This window comes from Balaenoptera acutorostrata, chromosome 18 (genome assembly GCF_949987535.1).
Source record: "Balaenoptera acutorostrata chromosome 18, mBalAcu1.1, whole genome shotgun sequence".
Lineage (NCBI taxonomy): Eukaryota > Metazoa > Chordata > Mammalia > Artiodactyla > Balaenopteridae > Balaenoptera > Balaenoptera acutorostrata.
This window is the reverse complement of record NC_080081.1, coordinates 33,469,395-33,492,234: the sequence shown is the minus strand read 5'-3', so window position 1 is coordinate 33,492,234 and position 22,840 is coordinate 33,469,395. Positions and strand designations below refer to the sequence as shown.

At 34.8% G+C, this 22,840-nt stretch overlaps 1 protein-coding gene across 3 annotated transcripts in view; it reads left to right on the top strand.

Annotated features, from left to right (window-relative positions):
- PIBF1 (progesterone immunomodulatory binding factor 1) overlaps positions 1-22,840 on the top strand; it is a 201,945-nt gene that overhangs the window by 103,245 nt on the left and 75,860 nt on the right. For all 3 annotated transcript variants that reach the window (XM_007186202.2, XM_007186203.2, XM_007186201.2), the window contains exons 11-12: positions 10,618-10,783; positions 16,061-16,211. In XM_007186202.2, the coding sequence (XP_007186264.2) occupies positions 10,618-10,783; positions 16,061-16,211 (317 nt within the window). The remainder of the gene's footprint in view (positions 1-10,617; positions 10,784-16,060; positions 16,212-22,840) is intronic.

The window sequence follows — 22,840 nt, the reverse complement described above, 5'->3', positions numbered from 1 at the left end:
TTCATTCCCTGTGATTTGTTTTTATCTTACACTGACACCCAAACCTGGAAATAATCATCTTAATTCACTGGTTTTGTCACACTTCAGAAAAGACTGTCCCTCATCAGATTAGTTTATGATACTTTAGTGTTTTCTACCCTGGCTTGAACCTACTTAGTAATTTCAGTTTTATCACACCCAAAATGGTTAATATGACTCTGTTTATTCATTCAGTAAAGAGTCATTAAGAGCTTCTTATATACCAGGTGATACACTAGATCCTAAGACTCCAGAGATACATTAAAGAAGATTCTTGCACTTGAATAACTTTTAATTGTACAAGGCACTGTTGTGAGCATTTCACTTATATTTGCTCATTTAGTCAACTAGAACTCAATATTCCCAAGTCTATCCTCAGAGATTTTGATGCAGGAGGTCTAAGGTGGAACCGCAGCATCTAGAATTCTTACAAGTACCACAAGTGGTTCTGAGGTCATCCCTGATTGGGCAGATGGAATCAAGCTAAGGAGTCATCCTCACCCTTAGAAAATAGAAAAGTCTTCCTAGTGATCCAGTTCTCCTATCAAACTATATGATTTTGAAGACCCAGGACTCTGGTTTCTAGATCCCTATTCAGGAATTTTCTGAGAGTTCACATGGAATTCTTTAGTCTATTTTCAAAACACATTTATATAAGTTAAGGTTTGTAGTTTTTGCTTGTTAATAGGAAGTTAGTCTAAATAAATGACCTTTATATTCCTTTTTGCCTTATACAGTACTTTGTGTGTTAGCTGTAGTAAGTTGATATCCTTTCTTTGCACTATATCTTCTGGAAAAATAGGACAAAACCATGATTAGCTTACATTCTGCTACTGTTCATACTTGACACTATTCTTCATAAAAGCATCCCCCCAAAGTGTATTTTCGTATGACTTTTTTTTAAGACTTCATTTTTTTTAGAGCAGTTTTGGGCTCACGACAAAGTTGAGAGGAAAGTACATATAGCAAACTTAATGACTTTTTTTAGATTCAGCTTTATAATATTCTGATCTTTTTCTTTAATGTAGCCTAACGCTCTAGGGTCTGTATTGAAAGCAGCATGAAATAGTTTTGAGTACTCTGATGCACTGATATAATAAATACTCTTGGTTCAGAGGATGATTCAAGTTGAATTTTAAGTGTTGTCATGTTGCCACCAAAGAGAAAACAGCTCCCCATTCAAACACTGTTATAAAATATTTTACTCTAATTTTATCTCATGCATGCTTTGATTTATTTTAAGGCTACATTCCTTTCATTATATTTGTTTCACTTAAGTACTTACTTTTATCTTCACATACCTGGTATCAATTTTTTGCCTTTATAGACAGCCAAATATTACTACATATTGTTTATTAATGACATTACATATTTTATTTGATCATGATATGATAGATGCATTGAATTACTCTAAATGCATGCTTGAAATTCTTATAAATCCATGGTACAGTTGTTAAACATACTCAGCGTTTTTAACTCAGCAAAAAAAAGATCTCTCACATTCATTTAAGAATTAGTTTGTAAGCCAAAAATGACAGATGTAGTATTACAGCTGAGAAGTGGACTCGTTGAAGAAGTCATCTAAATGGCAGAAACATTTGGGCAGATACCCAAACGCCTTTTAAATTCCTTCCTCATGTCCTGTAGTAATCATTGTTGCAACATTGATGGTTGTTTTATAAGTTTTTTCTGCCTCCTTTTTCAGTTTTGAAAATTTCACACTTGAAATGGAAAGACCAGAGTTACTAGAATTCTGTTTCTCTATAATGTTATACATATATCTTTAAACTGCAGTCATTGCTCTTCTAATTTTCACTGAAAATAGTTTGGATTCAGTATCTAAGTATATATTTTAAAATTTTGTAATATCGAGATGACAAAAAAAAATAAAAACAGTTGGTAGAACACTAGATAGCAATAATGTATAAAAGTAAAATCTTTAAAATAACACTTTCTATTTCAATGTCAATGAAAAGAAAGCAATTTCAGATATATTCTCTAATATATATTAATTGTTCTAAACATGTTTTCTACCTTCAAAGCTTTCACATGGGCAACGTGGTCCTATCAGTAAATTTCTCTCATTACATACAGCAATTCTCGATTAGAAAACAAACACTTCCCACTGGGAGGGCATATTAACAGGATAGTAAATTGGTATGTAATCCGAATAATAGGAGATTCTGACCTACTCCCCCTTCTAACTGATATATAAATTCATATAATTGAAGAATATAACTATATATTAAAATATTAAAGATATAATGATATGAAAAGTTATTTTTAAAGAAATACCTGTAGAAATTTTCACAAATCCTCCTTTCAAAATTCAATTGTAAGTTCTGGTATTAATTTATATAAATATAAATGTGTATATAAATGTGCATTAATTTGAAATATGTAAAACTACATAAAATTGTGTTTCTTTAATTTGGGATTTTGTTTTGTTTGCTTTTTTAAAGTAGCAGATTAGAAGTTGTAGATTAGGTCTGGTAGAGCAGGAGTACTTATTTCTGGCTTCAGAGATCTTTCAGGTGTTTTCAGGATATTAAAAAACTTAACCAACCAAAGATTTAACTTTACTGGACAGTGATGATGTAATGATAAGTACTTCATCCCTTACTTGGCTAATAAATACTTTTATTTTGAGAAGTAAAATATACGTCAGCCAAAATTATTTAAATGGAAGGTGCTTAAGTTTACATTTTTTAATTGCCCATATCAAAAATTTTTGAGTTGCCTTTAGCAAAATTACTTTTAAGTCAAACCACATAATGTAAAAAGAGTAACTTTATTTCCACTCTCCCATCTCCCAGATACCTTTACCTACAGTAATATCATTTCTCCCAAATGTACACTTTTCTTTTTAGATATCTGTAAATGTCCTTATGTGATTTTAGATATATCCGTGATACATGTCTAAATATGTGCATAAGTAATGAGTCAAGTTTATATTTTTTTAAAGAAACACATCAGGATATATGGATCCAAACAATAATATCCTCCACAAAGTAGGCACATTTGGGCCTCATATACTTTTCCCAACTATCCTGGCATTGCTCAGTATGGTTACTTTTTATAGCACAGTCCTTGGAGCAGCCTTTAATTGTAAGAGCCTTCTTCCTTCAAAGATGTATTTTGTTTCTGGAAATTCATACTTTGCTCATAGTAAAGAATAAACTGGGTACGACTATATGGTATGAACAATGAAGTAAGAAATTGGGGAGAGGCTAAATGTCTGACAATAGAGGAATAATAAAGAATGGAAAATTATGTGGCCAACAAAAATAATATTTATAAAAGGGGTTTAATAGCATAGGAAGATTTTTAAGTTATATCGGGGGGTAAAGGATAGCGAATTCTATATGAAGATATGATTTACATATATAATGTGCATAGCAAACATGTTTATATATGATAATATTAAATATTGGTGAGGAAGTAGAGAAACCATATTCATACACTTCTGGTACCATTTTTAATTGATATTGCCACTTGGGAGGGAAATTGGGCAGCATCTCTTAAAATTTAAAATCTTTTGATTCAGCAATTCTACTTCATGATGATCTTTCTTAGAGAAACATTCGCTCGTGAATTGGAGGCATTACTTAGGGTGGCCTTTGAAGCACTGTGTATAATTAAAAATTGGAAACAATCTAAATGTTCATCAGTTTAGGATAAAATAAATGAATTTTAGAATTAAGTGATTATGTCCACATTGTGATCTACTGTGTAGCAAATGGAAAGAATGAAGTAGAGACACGGATGGATCCCAAAACATATTCTTAGGTGAAAAAAATTTACAGAGTGTATGTGACATGCGCCACTTTTTAAAAAACGAAAAAGGAGACTGATATATCCTTCTTTGTATAATACACATGTATTGTTTAAAAAAAAGAAAGAAAAACCACAATGAGGATGCACAGAAAAGTGATAAATAAAGGAGATCTTTAATCTTTACTTGTAATATTTGAAGTTTTTTTCCCTAAGAATGGCTGTGATAAATTACAGAATTAAAAATAAAAAGTTGAAAATATTTACTTGTGCAGAGAAGAAGGAGATATATGAAAATATAAACAGCAATTATCATTACGAGCTTACAGTTGACATTTTCTTCTATTTTCTGTATTTCTAAAATTCTATAATGTATTATTTGTATAATCAAGACAAAAATTTTAAAGCCATTTTCAAAAAGACACACTATAAATTATGAAAGAACATTTCTTATGTGGCTTATGAATTACTTCAGAATAAAAATGAATTCAAAGCATTTCTTAAACAGTGATCGAATTGTTTGTTCAAATAAGTGTCTATTTCCCAGTCCTGTGAAATAGTAGCATTCATCCTGATGTCACCAATGCATTTGTTAAAACTTCAGTCCTCTTCGTTCTAGTTACAATTCATATAGATTAGACTCTCTAGTAAATCCATTAGTATAGTTTGGGTAGGTAATTTTAACTGCTGGTTTAAGATACCAAGTTTCAAATCAGTGTGAAGGACTCCTAGTGCCTTCATATGTTTAACATTGTATCTCTTTAAAATGAAAAAGTCTTTATTATATAAATCTTATATAATACATATAATCTTTACGTGGCCAGTAAGTATTTTTTTATTAATCACTTATTTTAGTTCTAAAATATAGGTTTTATTAAATCCTTTGCTTAAATATCACCTTTTAACAGAGAGATGCCTTCCCTGCCCAACCTCTTTAAAATAACACCACCACTAATATCTCTATCATTCTCTCTACCCTCACTCTACTTTATTATTATTATTAGAATTTATTAGCTTATCACCTTACGTTTGTTTGCCTTTGCATCATTACAGTGTGAGTTCCTTAAAGAGTAGTGATGCTATTTGGGGTTCTCTGGTACCTAATAGTACCTGGCACATTTAGGCGCACAATAAATATTTTTAAATGAATTAGATGTTGAGGAATGAAATATTCTGGTTGGGACTTCTCTGGTGATCCAGTGGTTAAGACTCCACGCTTCCATTGCAGGGGGTACGGGTTCGATCCCTGTTCGGAGAACTAAGATCCCTCATGCCGTGCAGCATGGCCACAAAAAGAAAAGAAAAGAAACAAGAAAAAAAAAAGAAAGAAAGGAATATTCTGGTTAATGGAAAGTTAGTCCTATATAAAACAACAGATATGAAAGAGGAAATTAAAAGTGTACTTTTGTAAAAAGTATTGTACTTCATACTCGTTATGCTTTAAATATGTAGTTGATAGAATACCTGTTAATATAAAATTAGATATAGATCTATAAATATAGATATACAGATAGATACTATTGAGAGCAAAAAAAATCTTTAGGGATAATTGAAAAATCAGTGGTTTAGTATCTTTAACCTAAGATGATAAGCTTTTCCTCAGTTCATAGAAGCAGAAAATCCAAACAAACAGGTTTTTGTGTCTTGTTTTCGTTCTTTCCCCCTCAGTTCTTAATTGGCATAAGTGGATCTTAGGGTTTGGTTAACTATCACTCTGACTCATCCAGAAGCATTTTCAGCATGTGGTACAGGGCTAGTAATACATGCAGAACAGGTTCAGAAACACAACCGAAATTCTCTGTAAATAGAATGGAAATGAGTTTTATCCCCTGAGAATTAGAAATAGCAGGGACAAAGAGTAGTTAAGGTGTGGATTAGTTAAAATGAATAATTCAAAGGGGATTGAACATCAACTCAGTGAAGCCTTATTAAAAGAATAAGGAGAAAGAGGAGCCCGAAACACCAAAATAAAATGGGATTGGTGTCCCACTCATGTAAGCAAGATTGATTCTCAGTTGCCTAGAGATAGCAGCTTCTGCCCTTGTCAACTCCAGTTTCCCACAGTAAAATCCCTATCTGGAGTCTCAGGCCCATCTCTGTTTCAAAGCAATTTTTTTTTTTTTAATACATGTAGAAAGTTTATCGACAGCGTATGCCCCATTTGCTTGTGGAATTTAGAATTAAATTATCCTCCCCAACACAAAGGATTTAGTGGTCCAGCCATGACTACCTGCTCCCATGTATTCTTTTAAACCCCACAAGTATTTTCTCTATATTGACCCAGAGTCCCTTTCAAAACTTAATCTAACTGATGCCTAACTACTAAAATCCTTCCCTGAACCCTTGCCTGTAACTGGAAATCCTGTTAACTTTGCTTAACTTCTTTTTACCAATCTTCCTTGTGCAGATGTTATTTCCTGTGCTCTTTATCTATCCATAGTTGTCCTGAACATAGACAAATGCCTTGCCTCAGCTGCTTCACTGCCTTACTTCTAAACTGGACCAGCTCTCAGAATTTCTTAATGGAAGGACCACTTACTGGTCCTGGTGATTATAGGAACCTCACCACTTAATATAATATTTTGGGGTATTTTGCCTTAGAAAGTCTATCTAGGAAATGAGATTAGATAATTCGGTTCAGAATAAATATCCAGTTTTATTTTTTATTTTTTATTTTTTTAAATTTTATTTATTTATTTTGGCCATGCCATGCGGCATGCAGGATGCAGGATCTTAGTTCCCCGACCAGGGATCGAACCCGTGCCCCCTACAGCGGAAGTGTGGAGTCTTAACCACTGGACTGCCAGGGAAGTCCCATATCCAGTTTTAATATTGGGGAAGCCATGAACATTTTGTGGATCAAATTCAAAGATCAGTTGTTGTTTCTCATTGCAATAAAAACTAAAATGAATAATTATAGGAGTCTGACTTTCTTACCAGTGATAATCTTGTTGATAGAGATGGGAATAAACATGCATTGCTTGGCTTAATACATCAGAGTGTAATGAGCAAACTTTTCACCATCGTATATATGTAAAGACTGCTGATGTAAATATTGTTATGAAAACCTGTTGTTATTTGGTGTTTTATCTGGTGCTTTTGTTCAAGTGAGCGCTCCCATTTCTGAGAACAGAATTCCATGTTGATGTCTCTCCTGCAGTTATTTCTCAGCACTGCAGAATATGCCATGCAGCTTGGAGTTTAATTCACCATAGCTGAGAGCATTTCTTATGGGTTAACATCTCTGTTGTTTCCTGTCTAATTGCTGATTTTCACCTTTTAACAGGTAAAATTCTCCTTGTTTGTCCAGCCCAAAGTACGTTGCAGTGAATATTCCTTAAGAGCAAAAACAGTTCATTCTAGGTCCTTATATTACTATTTTTAAAGTAGTATGTGATTTATGAGAAAGTCGTATGAAAACTAAAAACCCAGCTAGCATAAAGACTCATCTAGTCAAATTGGGGGCCTGGGCTAACAATAGTTGGAGATTCTGATTATACTTTAACTTTGTAAGAAATGTAACCTCTTAAGGTTACTATGCTGAGTTAGGATGTCAAACATAAACTTGTTAACATGTGAATAATATTGACTTAGTTCAAATAAGATGTTCACATTAAGAGGATAAAATGAGAAGTCTGAGTCAACAAAGTAAAATGTGACAGGTTATATTAGCAAAACAAGTAGGAGGAAGTTACCTGAGATTGTCAGCCTGTACCCTTGTCGTCTGTTCCTCACTCTGGAACTGCTTTTGCAGCTCTGATGTTTCCTCAGCATTTTCACAGTTCAACTTAAATTAAAAGAGTAACTATTATTACAAAGTCAGAATGATTTGAGGCAGATTTTCTTTTACTGTGTAAACAACATGAGAATAGATGAGTCCTTTAGAATTATCATTTGAGGGGGGTGGTGGTGGTGGGATGAATTGGGAGATTGGGATTGACATATATACACTGATATGTATAAAATAGATAACTAATAACCTGCTGTATAAAAAATATATAAAATAAGTGTATCTGGTTAAAAAAAAAGAATTATCGGGCTTCCCTGGTGGCGCAGTGGTTGAGAATCTGCCTGCTGATGCAGGGGACACGGGTTCGAGCCCTGGTCTGGGAAGATCCCACATGCCGAGGAGCAGCTGGGCCCGTGAGCCACAATTGCTGAGCCTGCGCGTCTGGAGCCTGTGCCCCGCGACGGGAGGGGCCGCGATAGAGAAAGGCCCGCGCACCGCGATGAAGAGCGGTCCCCGCACCGCGATGAAGAGTGGCCCCCGCTTGCCGCAACTGGAGAAGGCCCTCGCACGAACCGAAGACCCAACACAGCCAAAAAAATAAATAAATAAATAAATAAATAAGAAAATCCTTTTAAAAAAAAACAAAAAACAAAAAAAAAAAAGAATTATCATTTGGTTCATAGAAGTGTCATTTTATTAAACTTAATATCCTCAAATTTCTAGGAGATAACTACTTAACTGTTCAGTATAGGGGAAGAATAATCGTGCTAAAAGTAACTTTCAAGTGCCATATAATGAATAAGAAGAGCAGGTGAAATCTAAAAGCTAAGTCTTTCATTTCCTGTTTGGAGTTAGCATTGACCTCAGAATTAACCACGATGTCCTGAATCCAGAAAAAGGCAAACTTTGCAGTTTAATTTTTTCGAGACAAATTCTTTTAAAGATAAATATCACATCCCAAATGACTTATCAAGAATTTATTTCAGTAATGAAGTCTAGTTGTGTCTCACAGTTTAACATACAAATAGGTATGGATTTCACATACGTTTTATGCATTTATATTTATAAGACAGTTTACCCCAGGGAGTACAGGGCATTTTCATGTCAGTAAATTGTTGAATTAATAAATTTTTGAGTAAAATAATTTTTTACTACTTCACATCCATGACGATGGCTATCGTCAAAGAGACAATGGTAAGTTTTGATAAGGATGTGGAGAACTTGCCACCCTCGTAATTGCTGGTGAGAATGTGCAACCACATTGAAAAGCAGTTTGGCAGTTCCTCAAAAAGTTAAAACTGGAGTGACCATGTGACCTAGCTGTTCTTTTATATATACATAAAATTAATGCCTGGACTTTCCAGAAAGTTAAAGACACAAGCTGACATTCACCTTAAAGCCTTGGTATGAATTAAATAATGTGTAGCAATATGCTTGAATGGAACTTCCACCAATCTGATTGTGAGATGCTTTTACTAAAGATAAGAGTACCAAGAGTGAAGTAGCCTGTAGCAAGTATCTAATGCCTGTTTTCTCTGGTTATACTTTGAATGTTATTGTCACTTACAAGAGTGAAATGACCTTTACAACACATTTGAAAGTTTATCTGAACTCAGAAATGTCAGTGAAGAATACTATGTAATAGTGGAAGGATCATTCCTGTAGACTCAAACATAGCTGAATTTGAGACCCCACCTGAAATTGACCAGCACCTTCTTCCTGTTTAAAGAAATTAATCAATCTCTGAACCTCTGGTTCTTCATCTGCAAAATACCTAATAGAGGTGTTGTAAGGATTAAATGAGATACCGTGAATAAAACAGACTGTGCTCTCTGCTTCCCGCCCTGCACATACTCTTGTTTCTACTTCCTAGAGTACTTTCCACCCTGTACCTCCTCCTGCTGCACACACACAAACACACACCTGCACAAACTGAGTTAAGTCTTCTTCCTGTAGGTTCCCTTCGAACCTAGGGATTACCTTATTGAAGCACTTACCATATTCTATTGAATTTTCATATATATTTGCCTCTCTTCCCCAGAAAACTAAGTTCTTTTTTTTTTTTTTTTTTTTTTTTTTTTGCCACACCACGCGGCTTGTGGGATCTCAGTTCCCCAACCAGGGTCTCAGTTCCCGGAACAGGGACTGAACCCTGGGCCACAGCAGTGAAAGCGCCAATCTTAACCACTAGACCACCAGGGAACTCCCGAAAACTAAGTTCTTTAAGGGGGAAGAAAAAAAAGAAAACATATTTTGTCTTCCATTATATACAGATTTACCTGGCATGGTGTCTAGCTCAATAAATATTTGAAAAAATGAATTTTAGGAACATCTAGCATTATACTGGGTTCATAATAGCTCCCTGAAAAGGTGTAATATGTCTTTGTTTGCTTTCTGTTAGAACACAGACAACTTGAAGCATTTTCAAATCTATAATATGCAGTGATTTATATGTTAAATGGAAATGTTTTCATTACTAGCTATACCTATGCAATGAAGAGAATGTTTCTTATCTGTGTTGTAATAGACTGCTTATCGTTTTATATTTATCTTCGTAATTTGTACATTGTATTTTCTTGTAATATTCAGATATATATATTTACTAACTTAATTTATTTTACAAATATCTCAAGAAGATGCAGGTTAATGTGCATATTTCATGCCATTCTTCTCCATCTGATATTATTTAGACTTAGATGAAATAGCAAGTTTGGAAACAATGCTATAGGTTTACGAAGGCCTATGAAATATATGGAAATTAAGTCATTTTAAGCAATGTAACTGAAACTTGTTCTTACCATTTTTTATTTTAAATGTCTTACAAAATAATAATAATCATAGACAGGTAATAACTATTTTTGGATGGAAGGAATGAAAATAGGGGAGGAGTAGAGGAAGTTTAATTGGTATGTTTTGTTTCCTGGACTTAGCATATTTCCATACATATGCCTCTCTAAATTATTTACAAAAGCTTTGCTGAATAAATAAAAGTTATTAACTGCATAATAATATGGGGATATAGAAAAAAGTAGAAGTAATGTTTATGTTTCTATAGATCGAGATTTCTTTAGTGTTTTATAATTTTCTTCTTTCAGGTACAGAGAACTACAACTTAGTACAGAAAGCAAAGTAACAGAATTTCTCCATCAAAGTAAAATAAAATCTTTTGAAAGTGAGCGTGCTCAGCTTCTACAAGAGGAGACTGCAAGAAATCTCACACAGTGTCAGTTGGAATGTGAAAAATATCAGAAAAAATTGGAGGTACATATACAAACTTTTCTTTTAAAATTAACACAGACTGTAAGCTCCGTAAGTACAAGGTCTATATCATATTGAGCTTTATAAATAATATTTGTGTTATGTATGAGAACGAGCCTGTGTCCTTAAGTTTTAAAGATCTCTTATCAAGAGGACATACCTTCCTCTTTTAGATAAAGAGGTGGAAAGAAGGGATGGACCATTTCTAAGAAAAGAAATGCAAATTGCCATAGGTCTGTTTGTTGTTTTTAAAATGCTGGCAAAAGTACCCTTAAATGGGAAATCTCATTTAACTAGAAAATGGAGGGTTTCCCTGGTGGCGTAGTGGTTAAGAATCCTCCTGCCAATGCAGGGGACAGGGTTCGAGCCCTGGTCCGGGAAGATCCCACATGCCGCGGAGCAACTAAGCCCGCGAGCCACAACTACTGAGCCCGCGTACCACAACTACTGAAGCCCGCACAGCCTAGAGCCCGTGCTCCACAACAGGAGAAGCCACTGCAATGAGAAGCTCGTGCACAGCAATGAAGAGTAGCCCCCGCTCCCCGCCACTAGAAAAAACCCGCGTGCAGCAACGAAGACCCAATGCAGCCAAAAATAAATAAATTTATTTTAAAAAAAATAAAAAATTAAAAAAATAATAACACTGAATGAGGGACTTCCCTCGTGGTCCATGCTAAGACTCCATGCTTCCAATGCAGGGGGCCCAGGTTTGATCCCTGGTCAGGGAACTGGGTCCCACATGCCACAACTAAAGATCCCACATGCCACAACTGAAGATCCCACGTGCTGCAACTAAGCATGGGACTTCCCTGGCGGTCCAGTGGTTAAGACTTCGCCTTCCAATGCACTGGGTGTGAGTTCCATCCCTGGTTGGGGAGCTAAGATCCCACATGCCTCATGACCAACAAACCAAAATGTAAAACAGAAGCAATATTGTAACAAATTCAATAAAGACTTTAAAAATGGTCCACATCAATAAAATCTTTAAAAAATAAATAAAATAAAAATAAAAATTAAAAACATGGAATGAAAGGTGCAGTAATATCATTAACATGATTAATTAGCTAATGATGTAAGTATTCATTTTAACAATCTTTCAGAAATTTCATTTCTGAAAAGTACTCTGTTAAGTAAAACTAACAAAATAGAGTCTCAGAAAATAAAGCCTTAGGGAAAAACATAAAAACAATGTTAAATAATACATATTTAAAGAAACATAAGTAAAAATTGTAGATGATGCTTACTTCTAAACAAAGCAGTGTTCAGCATTTAAAACTTCTTCAGGTACCTTCTTTGGGAAATTGCTGCAGTCATAATCTGCTACTGCTGACTCTCCCACACATTTTAGATTAGCTCTGATTTTGTATTCATCTTTTGGAATTTTTCGTGGTTTAATTTTATAATTCCTAGCAGTCTCTTTTTCTTTTCACATTGGATGGCTGTGCTTGAGGATGTGTTTGGGATGGGGGGTGGGGTTATATTTAGGAAGGTGGAGAAGCACTTCCACTCTCTCTGTACTGAAACAAAGATTTCACTCACCAGTACTTCACAACATACAGCGCTGATGTTCTCTAAACCATTCTATTCTATTATTTTTAGCTGGTTGCAGTTTAAATTGATTTCTCGACCTCCTAAAGGCTGCGACTTTAGGCGGTCTATGGGAAAGTGGTATGAAAACCACTTTCCCATAGACCTACCCACTTGGTCTGTGGATGCAGGTGACTAATAATTATTGTGTTCTCTTGTGTAAAGGTCTTACATGGAAAAACAGCTTTGTAAAAAATATTATGATTCTAAAAACTTTGGTTGATAAAGCTGAGGCTGTAGGGGAGTTTCTTTACAGCTTCTCCTTTGTTAAATTAGGATCTTTGAGAGGACAAGGACTGTTTATTTATTACTGTGTCACCGATGCCTAACACAGCGCCTCACTTATGGTGGATGCTCAATAAGTATTTAGTGAGTGAGTGAATGGTTTGATGAAAGCTAATATAGTACCATTGTTTGAATCCATTTTTCTGAAGTAGTAGAAGGTATCTTAGACAATTGTTATTTATAATGAATTCAGCGAGAAATAATTTTGTGAAAGGTAGAGATTGCTATAACTATGTACTTTTCAGTGGCTTTTACCCAGTATTCTCATTGATTTATAGCTGGGGAACAATTTGTTCTATTTTTTCTTAATTATAAATTGCCAAAAGCTTTCAAAACACTGGCTTTATATTTTTGTCTCTTTCTAAAGCAATTATTGACCTATAATTTTGTATTTTCATTCATTTTATATATGTGTTATCTATATAATTTTATATAATTTTGTATTATCATTCTATTATTTAAAGGAAGGAGATATATCCACTGTGAAAGCTTGATATTTAATGGATTCCTAAAAGCAGTTGACCTATTTTTTGCATTCGTGTTTAAACTCAAATGTTCATAGATTGGTTTTTTCCTAAAGAATCTTTAATGTAATAGCCTTCCATAGGTCCAATAATCAAGTTCTTCAATGGCTTCTCAGAAACTGTAATAAATTTTTTCATAGCAGCCACTCAGACAAATCCATAACAAAGGAGAATTCACTACCATGGGGTACTGAGGTATTGGAAGGTACCCCAAGTCAAAAGTTTCTGACAATCTCTTCTCTATGTTATGAATGAGAATTTTAAATTGTACCTCTCAATTTAATACTACTTTTAAGTCTCTTCTTAAAATAGTATTTTATGAAATATCTCATCTTCAACATTTTGATTCTTTATCTCTTTAGATATCCATTTCTGCAGTTTTTCTTTGTGTGGTATTTTTATTGGAGAAAGTGGGGTACAGATGAAAGGTATCAGCTGTGCTGTAGGAATTGCCATTTAACACTATCCTTACTGATCCTCTCTTTCGACAGGGAATTCAGCCACCAGATTCTTTTTTTTTTTTTTTTAATTATTTTTTATTTATTTATTTTTATTTTTTTGGCTGCGTTGGGTCTTCGTTGCTGCTCACGGGCTTTTCTCTACTTGCGGCAAGCGGGGGCTTCTCTTGTTGCGGAGCACGGGCTCTAGGCATGCGGGCTCAGCAGTTGTGGCGCACGGGCCCAGTTGCTCCGCGTCATGTGGGATCCTCCCGGACCAGGGCTCGAACCCATGTCCCCTGCATTGGCAGGTGGATTCCCAACCACTGTGTCGCCAGGGAAGTCCAGCCACCAGATTCTTAATGAATTACATCCCAATGTAATGAACTCTCTGAAAGCTCCAGATTGTCAAACTGTGTGGTGATTTTGTTATAATAAATTCTCTAGAAAACATTTCCAGCCAGCAAGAATGAATAATGCTAAAACAGGAATTTTCTTTTTCTGACCCAATCAGGGACACTAGAAATCATCCTACAGATATTATTCCCATGCTGTTCTTTCTCCGCCCTCCAAAGGAATGTATTTGGAGGGTGGGGAATGATGTTTAGTTTATCTAGGGTTGGGGGAGGGGGGGTTAATTAATTAATTTATTTGTTTGGCCTCACCATGCAGCATGCGGGAGCTGAGTTCCCCAACCAGGGATCGAACCTGTGCCCTCTGCACTGGGAGCACGGAATCTTAACCACTGCACCACCAGGGAAGTCCCCGGGGGGGGAGTTCTGATGGAAATAATTTAAGAAAGTGAGATGGAATAGATTAAAAGAATATTAAATCAGAATTTCTGCTTGTTAAAAACTGTAAATATATCTTCCACATCTTCTTTCTCCCCATCACAGGAAGCACACAGTCACATACATTTGTTAAGGTGAACTTTGTCATTAGAGAAACTAATAGAGAATTCAGGATAATTAAAGCAGTACATCTCATTTTTACAAACCATTTAATACAAAGTTCTCATAGTTGTATTTCCTGCAGTGATAATAATATTTTTCAGCACTTTTACTATGTTCTAGACACTCTGCTAAGCACTGTGAGTTTATCCTCTCATGTAATCCTTCCAGCAGTATTCTGAGGTAGGCATACAAAGAATAATCACCTAAGATCACAACGAATAAGTGTCAAAGCCAGGATTGAAATCCAAATCTTTCTGGCTCCAAACCATATTCTTACCATAATATTCTACTGCTTCTCAGGAAATACTACATTACTTATGTTGTGTTAGGAAGTAAGTGTAATACCACCCCATAATTTAGTCTGTAGTAGTAAGTAAACTTTCTAGATAGTTGGAATTTAATGTAAGCATTAGAACATTCCTTTGTTACTAAAAATGTCTCCTTTTTTAGTGAATTCATTATTGTCACCCTAGTGATTCCTTCAATGAGTCCATAGGAGAATACAGGATTTTTTGTTCTTCCATAAAATAACTCCAATTTCCATGTCTTTTATATCTCTTTTTAATAATTTTTTAGCCTTTCTTTCTATACAAAGGCATTTTCTGATACTGCGCCGAGTAGCACTTCACATTTACATTTTGATTTGCTGCTTTGAATTTTTGATTGTTCAGCAAACCAAAAATCTTATTAAAACCATGGTAAGAGTAAATGCAATAGGACTTCCCTGGTGGCGCAGTGGTTAAGAATCTGCCTGCCAATGCAGGGGACACGGGTTCGAGCCCTGGTCCGGGAAGATCCCACGTGCCGCCAAACAACTAAGCCTGTGCACCACAACTACTGAGCCTGCACTCTAGAGCCCGCGAGCCACAACTACTGAGCCCACGTGCCACAACTACTGAAGCCTGCACACCTAGAGCCCGTGATCCACAACAAGAGAAGCCACTGCAATGAGAAGCCCGCGCACTACAACGAAGAGTAGCCCCTACTCACTGCAACTAGAGAAAGCCTGCGCACAGCAACGAAGACCCAACGCAGACATAAATAAATAAATAAATAAATTTTTAAAAAGACTAAATGAAATAATCTCTGGTGGAAAACTGAAGGACTCATTATGAGTATATAATTTTTACACACAGCTCTGTAAGCCTTTCTCAAATACCTGTGGTCACCAGATAAATAACCTCCACCTAGGTGAGGAGTATAGCATTATGGAATTTTTTGAATTCTAATAAGCAAATGCTAATGTTACTCCTATAACTATTACTAAGTTTTAAATTTTTTTCAATTTATGTAGTAAAGTGCTTCATAATTTTCATTTTAAAACAAATTAATTATTTTCCTCAGAAATAAATGTATTTTACCTCCTCAGTCGTCTTAATTGAGCTACTTTCTCTTCATGTCTAAATCATTAAAAAAAAATTTTGTATCATGTTTTTGTCTTAACTGTCAACCTCTTTAATTCTGCCTTTGCAATTTTTTTTCTTCCACTCTTAGGTTTTAACTAAAGAATTTTATAGTCTCCAAGCCTCTTCTGAAAAACGTATTACTGAACTTCAAGCACAGAACTCTGAACATCAGGCAAGGCTAGACATTTATGAGAAACTGGAAAAAGAGCTTGATGAAATAATAATGCAAACTGCAGAAAGTAAGTCTCCCACCACTCCACACACAGCTTTTTTTTCTGGCAGCACAAGGAACCTGATACTGTTTCTAAAACTGCTTTGCTATATTTCTTTGAAATATAACTTGTAACTTTTTTTTTGAAAGAATACTTTACATTTTAAAAATTAGTTAACTTTGGACTTCCCTGGTGGCGCAGTGGTTTAGAGTCTGCCTGCCAGTGCAGGGGACACGGGTTCAGGCCTGGTCCAGGAAATCCCACATGCCACGGAGCAACTAAACCGGTGCACCACAACTACTGAGCCTGCACTCTAGAGCCCGCGGGCCACAACTACTAAAGCCCACGTGCCACAACTACTGAAGCCCGTGCTCCTAGAGCCCGTGCTCCACAACAAAGAATAGCCTCACTCACCGCAACTAGGGAAAGCCTGTGCACAGCACCGAAGACCCAAAACAGCCTAATTAATTAATTAATTAATTATTTTAAATTAGTTAACTTTAATTCTGGTAGTTGAGATCACAAAAAAATATGGTTAACTATGATCGATTTTATCTTTTCACTTATTTACCTCACTCATTCAGCAATAAAGTGATTACATATGCCAAGGTTTTATCTTTTCATTTATTTAGCTCATTCATTAAACAATTATTAAGTGAATACATATGCCAGGATATGGGGATATGGAGTTCATGTAATAATTCTTGCTTATAGGTATTCCTAGTCTAGTCTACTGGGAGAGACAAACATATTAACAGATAATTAAAGTGCTATTAGCAAGAGAGAGGCAGTTCTTGTTGTAAGTACAGAAGAGATCTTGAGTTAATTCCATGTTGGAGGTGAGGAATCCCTGAGAGGGGAGATGACATTTCAATGAGGGACAGATAGAAATTGAAGGACAGATAGAAATTCATTGCATGCACTGTGTTATAGACTTTGACTTTAATTTCTACTTCTTTTTTTTCCTCTTATTTTCTGTCTTCCAGTGTTGTCCCTGACTCCAAGGGAATATTCTAAATTAACATTTCACCATTGACTGTGATGTTTGCTACAGTACATTATTTCTGTTCAGAAGTCAGAAATAATAGTGACATTCTTATAAAAATGGGTTTAAGCTTCAATTGAAGTTGAGGTTGACTTTATTTGGGGCACCTTTTCTTGTAAAGACTGTATTGTGTTGATAGCCCAGTTTAAGAAAAACTTCTGTTTTATCCCTATCATTGCCTTTTTCTTAAATTTCCAAGGCCAATGTCTGATAATTACAATAGTTTCCAAATTTATCTTCAGTTTCTTCATGGAGTCTGAGTAATCTTTATAAAATACAGATTTGATCATACCATACACCTGCTTTAATGCCCCTATCAACTTTAAACAGCCTAAAGTCAAATTCCTTAACATGTCTTTTTATGATTAGACTTATTTATCTTTGTACTTTTTTATGCCTTGCCATTCCCTATCATATTGCATTATTTTGAAAGTTCCATACTTCTTTATCTCTATAGTTTTGCAGATATCCCTCTGTCTAAACAAATTAGGAGTAGAAGAGAACTTCCTGGATCTGATAAAAGATATCTACAAAAAACATACAGCTAATATTATACCTAATAATGAAATATCAAATGCTTTCCCTTTAAAGGAGAGAACCAAGCAAGGATTTCTATTTTCATAACTTACATTAAACATTGTATTTGAACTCCTAGCCTGTGAACTAAGGCAAGAAAGGAAAAATAAGTATAAAGTTCGGAAAAGAATAAGAAGACTGTATTTTCAGATTACAAAACAATCACTAACACTGATAAGTAAATTTAACAGGCTATAATAATTACACAGAAATATACTAGAAGCTCGGGCTTCCCTGGTGGTGCAGTGGTTAAGAATCCACCTGCCAATGCAGGGGACATGGGTTTGATCCCTGGTCGGGGAACTGAGATCCCACATGCCACAGAGCAACTAAGCCTGTGCGCCACAACTACTGAGCCTGCACTCTAGAGCCCGCGAGCCATGACTACTGAGCCTGCACACCACAACTACTGAAGCCTGCATGCCCTAGAGGCCACGCACTGCAACTACTGAGCCCATGCACTGCAACTACTGAAGCCTGCATGCTTTAGGGCCTGCGTGCCCCGACTACTGAGCCCGCATGCGGCAACTACTGAAGCCCACTCACATGGAGCCCATGCTCTGCAACAAGAGAAGCCACCGCAATGAGAAGCCTGCGCACCGCAACAAAGAGTAGCCCCCGCTTGCTGCAACTAGAGAAAGCCCCTGCGCAGCTACAAAGACCCAACACAGCCAAAAATAAAATTTAAAAAAAATACACACACACACACACACACACACACACACACACACTAGAAGCAAACAATTGGAAAAAGAAATTTAAAAAGCAATTTCAAAAAAAAAAGCAATTTCATTTACAATAGTATCAAAACACATAAAATACGTAGGAATAGATTGAACAACATGAAATACAAACCATTGCTAAGAAAAATTAAAGAAGACTTGCTAAAACATCAATAGATATATCATGAATTCTATAAATTCAGTATTGTCCCAATCATAATTCCTTTTTCTTTTTAACATTTTTGTATTCCGTTTATGTGGAAATTCAAAAGACTTATTAAAAGGTCTACTTTTAATAATACCACGGCACACCTACCAGAATGGCTGAAATTAGCAAGACTGGTTATACCAAATGTTGGTGAGACTGTGGAAGAACTGACACTTTGTTATAAAACCAAACAGCCTATCCAGTGATCCAGCAATTTCATTGTTGTTATTTGCCTAAAGGCAAAGAAAACATATGCATACTAGAATAACCAAAATAATTTTGAAAAAAAAGAACAAAATTGGAAGAGTTACACTTCAAGACTTAGACTTCAAGACTTAATATAAAGCTACAGTATCAAGCTAGTATACTACTGACATAAAGAAAGACAAATACAACAACAAAATAGAATAGAGAACTAAGAAATAGACCCACACTTGTCTGATTATTTGATTTTTAATAAAGGAAGCATACCATTCAGCTAGAGAAAGGAAAGTTTGTTCAATAAATGGTGCTAAAAAAAATTGGACATCTTTTTGAAAATGAACCTTAACCTTATTTCACACTATACACTAATATTAATTTGAGACTTACAAGTAATAGCTAAAATTATAAATCTTTAGTGGAAAATATGGGTATTTTTGCAACTGGGGGTAACAAAGTTTCCTAGACAGGATCCTGAAAGCAACTGCCATAAAAGAAAAATTTACCAAGTAGACTTCATCAAAATTAAAAATTTCTGCTCTTATAGAAGACATCTTTAAGAAATGAAGAACTAAGCTACAGAGTAGGAGAAGGTAATTGCAGTCTTATATCTGACAGAGGAATGGTATCCAAATTAAGAAAATGCCTCAGAGAAAATATTCACAAAAGTCTTGACATAAGATTATCCAGATGAGCCCATCTCAAGGGTCCTTATAAGAAAGAAGGTGATATTGTGATGAAATCAGAAGTCAGAGATAGAAGATTTGAAGATGTGTAGAAAATGTTATGAAGAAAATCATAGAAGAAAATAAATTTACAGTACTTTACTGTATTTATCAATACCATAGATTTACATCATCTGTTTACGAGATGAATTATCTGTCAGTACCTATATCAATATTGTCTTATATGATACAAAACACTGTAGATGTTATATGTATTGCTAACACTAGATATCAAAAATGAAAAGTTAGATGGACCTAGAGATTATCATACCAAGTGAGGTAAGTCAGAAGGAGAAAGACAAATATCATGATATCATTTATATGTAGAATCTAAAATATGATACAAATGAACTTACTTAACAAAACAAAAACAGACTCACAGACATAGAAAACAAACTTATGGTTACCAAAGAGGAAGAGAGAGGTGGGAGAGGGATAAATTAGGAGTTTGGGATTAGCAAATACAAACTACTATATGTAAAATAGATAAACAGCAAGTTCCTAATGTATAGGACAGGGGACTATATTCAATACCTTGTAATAAACCATAATGGAAAAGAATATGAAAAGGATTATATATATATATTCACTTTGCTGTATACCAGAAACTAATACAACATTGTAAATCAACTACCCTTCAATAAAAAATATATATTACCAAAAAAATGAAACGATAATGTGAAAAAGAAATTGACATTTATTTATAGGTATTAAAATTCGTGCATGGATAACGAAGAAGCAGCAATATGATTGCTTTATCACAACCCAGTGTAATCAGTATGATTGCTTCACAGTAGCCTAGCCTATACACTAATGAATGAATCATTATAAAATTTTTATGGTATTATAGTCATATTCATAATACAGTACTGGAAACATTGTTACATGTTTTTACAAACAACGTACTTGTGATGATAGGCTGATACGCAGTGTCTCCAATTATGAGAGAGACATACAGTACGGTAATGTAATTCTTTGACAGCACAGTTATAAAACAGTAAGAAAACACATTAATTTATATTAAATATTACCTTATGCCTATATACAAATAGAGAAGTGTCTACATATACTTTATGCATTCATGACTTACCTTTTTCTTAGTTTTTTCGATATTTCAGGGCTACACAGTTCATCTGCAAGTTTTTTCAAATTGTTGCAAATCTCCAAAAATTTTTTCCAATGTATTTATTGAAAAATATTCATGTTTGAGTGGACCCAAACAGTTCAAACCCTGTTGTTCAAGGGTCAACTGTTTATGTTTCTCAAAATTCATTGAATGATAGACTTAAGATTTGTACCTTTCACCATATGTAAATTTTATTTTTAAAAAAGAACTATAAGTAATATTGAACTATAGTTGATTTACATGTTGAACTGTTTGGGGGTGAAGGCACAGATCTGCAACTTATTTTGAAATGCATCAAAAAAATAAGATGGATTCATGGATGGATACAGTGATAGATAAATGTGTGAGAAATAAATGTAGTACGATGTTTAATTTTGAATCCAGATGTTGGATATATGAGTGTACACTTCTTTCAGCTTTTCCATGTGTGTAAATATTTTCGAAATAAAATCTTTAGAAAATATATATAAATTAATTTTTTGCTATGATATTTTATAAACCATCTTAAAAGTATCTTAGAATAAAATATATTTGCTTGTCCTTGGAAGATTAGTAAACTAGGTTCTTTTCTATCCGTTCACATTGGAAATTAGAATATTCCTATCCTTGTTCAACGAATACTTACTGATTAAACAAAATTTGTAAGATGTAAGTGCAAAACATTCTTTCTTAGTACTATAGTGTGTACAATATTCAAAGGATTATCATCTAATTCAGCTCATTTCAGCTGACATGAAGATGGTTAGACTTCATTTATTAAGGTGTAACCATGGCAAATTACAGTATCCTGTTTACACTTGAATTGCTTTTTGTATTCAAATACGTTTAATATTTGTATATTTGAGGAGTTTCGTTTTCAAAGATCGTCATCAAATTGTTAAAAGTACAGGTATTGTCTAGAAGCTAAATAAATTTTTTTTTAAATATCAGATTTCTAATTGTCAAATTGAGGGACCTACTTTCCATCCTCATCCTACTTGTAACCTCTGCTGGGCATTTGTCACATTTCTCAAAACTCTTCTCTTGCTTCTTAAGTCGCCTGCCTTTGATTGTTTCTTCTCCATCGCTTTTATTGTCTCTTCTTTTATCTAACTCTTTCTGGTTCCCAGGGTTTTGTGTTTTTTTTTTTCCCTCATCCTCTTCAATTCTGACTTACCTACTTTCTGGATAATTTTATCCCTTTCCACAATTTCAGTGACTGGCCACAGGCTAGTGATTCCACAGGTCTGTATGGAATTCTTGCAGTCACTGAAGATGTAGCATTATTTATATTTTCTCTTCCTTCCCTAAAACGTATTAATTTTCTTGTATTCTCGATCTGTTAGTAAGGTTAAAGTCTGTCTAATTACCCAACTAGCTTTTGTCAACCTTGATTCCTCCCTCATCCTATCTAGTGCCTCATCTCACCTCCATATCTACTCATTTGTCTAGAATCCAGGTTATTTTCTCCATCCTCCATTGCTATTATGGACCAAGTCACAACTGGATTATTACTATAACCTGTAAGGAGTTCTCTGTGCTACCAATCTAGGTCACCTTTTTCCCATTACTGGAATTTTTTTTCCTATAATATCAGCATCAACAACAAAAATCTATTGGTCATGTCACTTACCTGTACTAATCTCTTTTAATTTCTTGTTGTCTGTAGAATAAAATCCAGACTCGTTAGCCTAGCAAATGAGACTTTAGTCCCATTCACAGTTGGAACTTGGCCTCCCTTTCTCCTACTATTGTTTCCCAGACTAACTTCAGCCACTTTTCTCACAATTACTGAAACTTCACAGCTCTGTGCCTTTACACATTGCAGTTCCTTCCTGCACATTCTCTGTGAATGTCATTCTCCCCATACCTTCCTAATGCCTCTAGCATGGGAAAAATAGTGGTACTAAGACACATTCATATCTCTTTAGTACCATTTGCCATTTTGTGTAGGACATTGTTTCTGTAATTAAATCACCACCAGAATAGTTAGCCCATGAGTTATTAATCCAGTAAGTATTAAACTCAAATTTAAGTTGTCCATCAATATCTGATGGGTTTTTGAGATGTTAGC